Genomic DNA, 4,013 nt, shown 5'->3' with positions numbered 1-4,013 from the left:
AGGTTTACTCAACCTACAAGGCGGAGCTTTGCCAAGAAGGAAAAACCAGTTTGCTCTCATTGCAAAATTCCTGGACACACTGCAGATAAGTGTTACAAGCTTCATGGCTATCCTCCAGGATTCCAATTTACAAGAAATCAGTCTACTTTTGCTCCACATTCAGCAAACTATGTTCAAGATGCTGCTGTTATAGAGGAATCTTCTCCTTCTGAACAATTTTCTCCACAATTGCCAATCAACTTTGATCAGTGTCAACAGTTAATGAGCATGCTGAAACAATTTTCTCCAAGTCCAAGTCCTTCTGCTATGTCTGTCATGTCTCCAGCTTTTACAAACACAATTAGTTGTGTGCATAATCAAGATCATCTTTTTTCAAAGATGACAGGTTCATCTTCTTTTATTAATCTTGATTTTAAATATTCTGTTTTTTCTACTAGTACAATTCACCCTTCCATTCATAGTGATCCAAAACACAACCCTTGGATCATTGATACTGGTGCCACAGATCATATGGTCTGTTCTTTGTCGTTGTTTACTTCTATTTCAGCTGTAGTTTGGATGGGCTAGATGACTACTACTCCTAATTAACTTGTACAAGAAAGATATGCATATACCTTCACTACCTAAACCAAGATTTAGAAGCTGTCTTTTTTTTTGGGCTCTTATACTTTCCTTCAGGTGTTGGATTTCCCACTTTTCCATGAGCTTTATCTCTACTTATCCAAACTGAGCACACTCTTTTCTGATGCTGCCGTACTCTTATCTGATATACAGGGACTAGCAATTCCCCCACGATTACGTTGTTCGGTACAAATATTATATTCTATTGTCTAAGACAAATGATATAATTACCAGGAAGATGCATTGGTTCTGACCAGTTTTTTCCACCCACCCCTGTTCTTGCACTGGACCACTTTACAACGTCTAAAATGTGCTAACAATATATCTTCTACCACATCATCAAACTCCAACACTATCTCAACAGCCAAACCAAAGATGTGTTCTGTTACTTGATATTGTTGTTATAGTTTAAATTCAAATGCATAGATAAGCTAGATATATTATTCAAATGTATAGATAGCTAGTAAATGTTTGTTTGAATTTAAACTATAGGTAGATAGGTTACATGATCTATCTATTGTACTTGTATAAAATATACACCTTTGATATCAATACAACAATCTCAAAAGCTTTCAAAATGACCATTATGTGTCTTAAAAAAGCATGCTTTTTTATTTTAGGGAAAACTTCACTAAGAACTCCTAAACTTTCACCCGTTTTAAAATACTCCTCCTGAACTTCAAAATCTCTCAATTTAGTCACCTGAACTTTCAATTGCTCTCAATTTGGACCCTTCTGTTAATTTTATCTGTTAAAAATTTTAAAAAAGACCAAAATATCCCTAATTTTTTTTTTAAAAAAAAAATAAATATACATTTTAGAAGTTAAAATTTTATACAAAAGTCAGGGGTATAAACATCATGTGACATTTAAAATTTGACGGAGGGGTCTAAATTAAAAATAATTAAAAGTTTAGGGGACTAAATTAAAAGATTTTGAAGTTAAAAAAAAGTATTTCAAAATGAGTAAAACTTTAGGGATCCTTAATGAAGTTTCTCCTTTTATTTTATTCCACAAGCTGAAGCTACCATGAAAGGCATTTATGCATTAAAAAACTTTCTCCCTCGCATGAATCACATTTCAACAGTGAGAAGATGAACTCTGGCCCTCGTAGTAGTTGGGATGCATGATGTCTAGTCAGCAAAAGTACTACAAATCCCAAGGCCTTATCCATTCCACAAGTCAATCTTATTCTGCCGCGGCGTCCCACCGCAGTACCTTTTAAAAAATCGCTCTCTCTCTCTCTCTCTCTCCCCCTCAAAGCAATCCGGCTTCCTTCTATGGCTTCCTCTTTTCATCAGTTCCTTCTTCTTCTCTGTTGCTCCGTCTGGTACCTTACCCACATATCTCAATCTCAGAGTTCCCCCTTACCAAATGCTCTGCTCCTCCCCATCACCAAAGATGCTACAACCCTCCAATACGTGACCAAAATCCTTCACGGCACTCCACTTGTACCGGTCAACCTTGTAGTCAATCTCGGCGGTCCACTCCTCTGGACTGACTGCTCCTCCAGATTCGCCTCATCCTCTAGCCGTTCGATTCCCAGTCGCTCGATCAAATGCTCAAGAGAAAAAGCCCATGATCTTGGGACCAAGAGGACTACTTGCCCCTCTAGCGCCCAACCGTGCGAGGTTTCCACAGAAAACGGGATCACACGAATGGCCACACGGGGAGAACTTGTAGAAGACATCGTAGCCGTTGGGTCCATAGCCGGGTCAAAGGCGACCGTCGATCAATTCGTCTTCTCCTGCGCGCCCACGTTCTTGCTGAATGGCCTAGCAAGCGGCGCCAAAGGAATGATGGGCCTCGGAAGAACTCCCATTGCTCTGCCGTCACAAATATCCACGGCTCTAGGCACCCAACAGAAATTCACAATCTGCCTGTCATCATCGGACGGCATCCTAGTATCCGACCAAGGGCCCCACGACTCTGTTTTCGGCCCTGAAATTTCAAGGTCTGTAACGTACACACCCCTGTTCTCCTTACAAGAACACTCCATCGGCGTCAAATCCATCAAAATAAATGGCAACCGATTATCCCTCAACGCATCACTGCTATCCTCAAATGGGGGGACCAAATTAAGCACGATTGTCCCCTACACGACCATGGAGAGCACAATATACGCGACATTTATCAAAGCTTACATTCAAGCCGCTGCTTCAATGAATATGACAAGGGTGGCATCTGTGGCACCTTTTGGCCTTTGCTTCAGCTCAAAGGGCATCGACAGCAAGCAGCTGAGTTTAAAAGTGCCGGCTATTGACTTGGTGCTGCAGAGTGAGATGGTGAAGTGGAGGATATTGGGTAGAAATTCTATGGTCCGGGTAAACGACGAAGTGATGTGCTTGGGATTCTTGGATGGAGGTTTGAACCCAATGACTTCGATCGTGTTAGGGGGATATCAATTGGAGGACATCGTGCTACAGTTTGATTTGGGTACTTCTATGCTGGGATTTAGCCCGTCTCTGCTGATGTGGGAGAGATCTTGCTCCGACTTCAAATTTGACTCCTGGCCTAAATACTCTTTGTAAATTGTTTTCTCCATTTCCCTCTTCTTGGAAAACGGTGGGGGGTTGTAAATATTTGTACTACTTCCCCCCGGCTTGTTCTTGTATTTATCTTTTAAGGATGTAAATGAAGAGAGTTGTTCGCGATTAGTTCGGTTCGGTATCGGTTTATTTATTAATTAAACAGAATTAAAACAAATTTGTAGGCTTGTCGGTTTATTTATTAATTAAACAGATTTTAAACAAATTTGTAGGCTTTTGTTTATTAAATGATTTTAATTCAGTCAGTCATGCTTGTGAATGTCCACGCAATATAAAGGACATTGAAATTTTTTGATAGATCAGGGGAGATTGTGTAATTTTTTTTTTTTTTTTATATATATATATATATATATATTTTGGGTATTATCTATTGAAGGCCTGGGTATCGGTCAAAACGGTCCAAGGCTCTTATCGGCTATTAACTGATAATTTTCGGTTAAACGGTTTATTAACTGATACCAAACCAATAAGAATTTTAATCGAAATTATCGATTATAACGGTAGAGCTTTATATTGATTTATTTTGTTGGGCCAAAAATGAGTTTTTTTGACTTTTGAGAGCCCAAATACTTTTGTTGAGCTAAAATAACTTATTAAAAATGAATTATTTTAGGGCCCAAATACTTTTGTTGGGACCCAAATATTTATTTTTTTGGCTAAAAATTAAAGTTTTTTTTATATTGATTCACCACAACTTTTTTTTTTTTTTTTTTTATATATTATAAAATACATTTTTTCAAAGCAAATAGACTAATTAACATAATGAATGCTAATTAGACTAACAAAACTAGTTAATGAAAAATGCTTTCACTAAAGGCAAAGAAATCTCATCCAATGCCATCA

General features: G+C 38.2%; 1 protein-coding gene across 1 annotated transcript; it reads left to right on the top strand.

Moving 5' to 3' along the window:
• The first annotated feature begins 1,835 nt into the window (after nucleotides 1-1,835).
• LOC132166451 (probable aspartic proteinase GIP2) lies at nucleotides 1,836-3,278 on the top strand. The gene has a single exon (XM_059577269.1). The coding sequence runs from the start codon at nucleotides 1,902-1,904 to the stop codon at nucleotides 3,150-3,152; it is 1,251 nt and encodes a 416-aa protein (XP_059433252.1). The 5' UTR covers nucleotides 1,836-1,901; the 3' UTR covers nucleotides 3,153-3,278.
• The last annotated feature ends 735 nt before the right edge of the window (nucleotides 3,279-4,013 follow it).

This window comes from Corylus avellana, chromosome ca1, assembly GCF_901000735.1.
Source record: "Corylus avellana chromosome ca1, CavTom2PMs-1.0".
In the NCBI taxonomy this organism is placed as follows: domain Eukaryota; kingdom Viridiplantae; phylum Streptophyta; class Magnoliopsida; order Fagales; family Betulaceae; genus Corylus; species Corylus avellana.
This window is presented reverse-complemented; position numbering and strand designations above follow the sequence as displayed.

What these genes read in the sequence shown, in the direction of transcription:
- LOC132166451 (XM_059577269.1), top strand. Translation starts at nt 1,902, where the DNA reads ATGGCTTCCTCTTTTCATCAGTTCCTTCTTCTTCTCTGTTGCTCCGTC.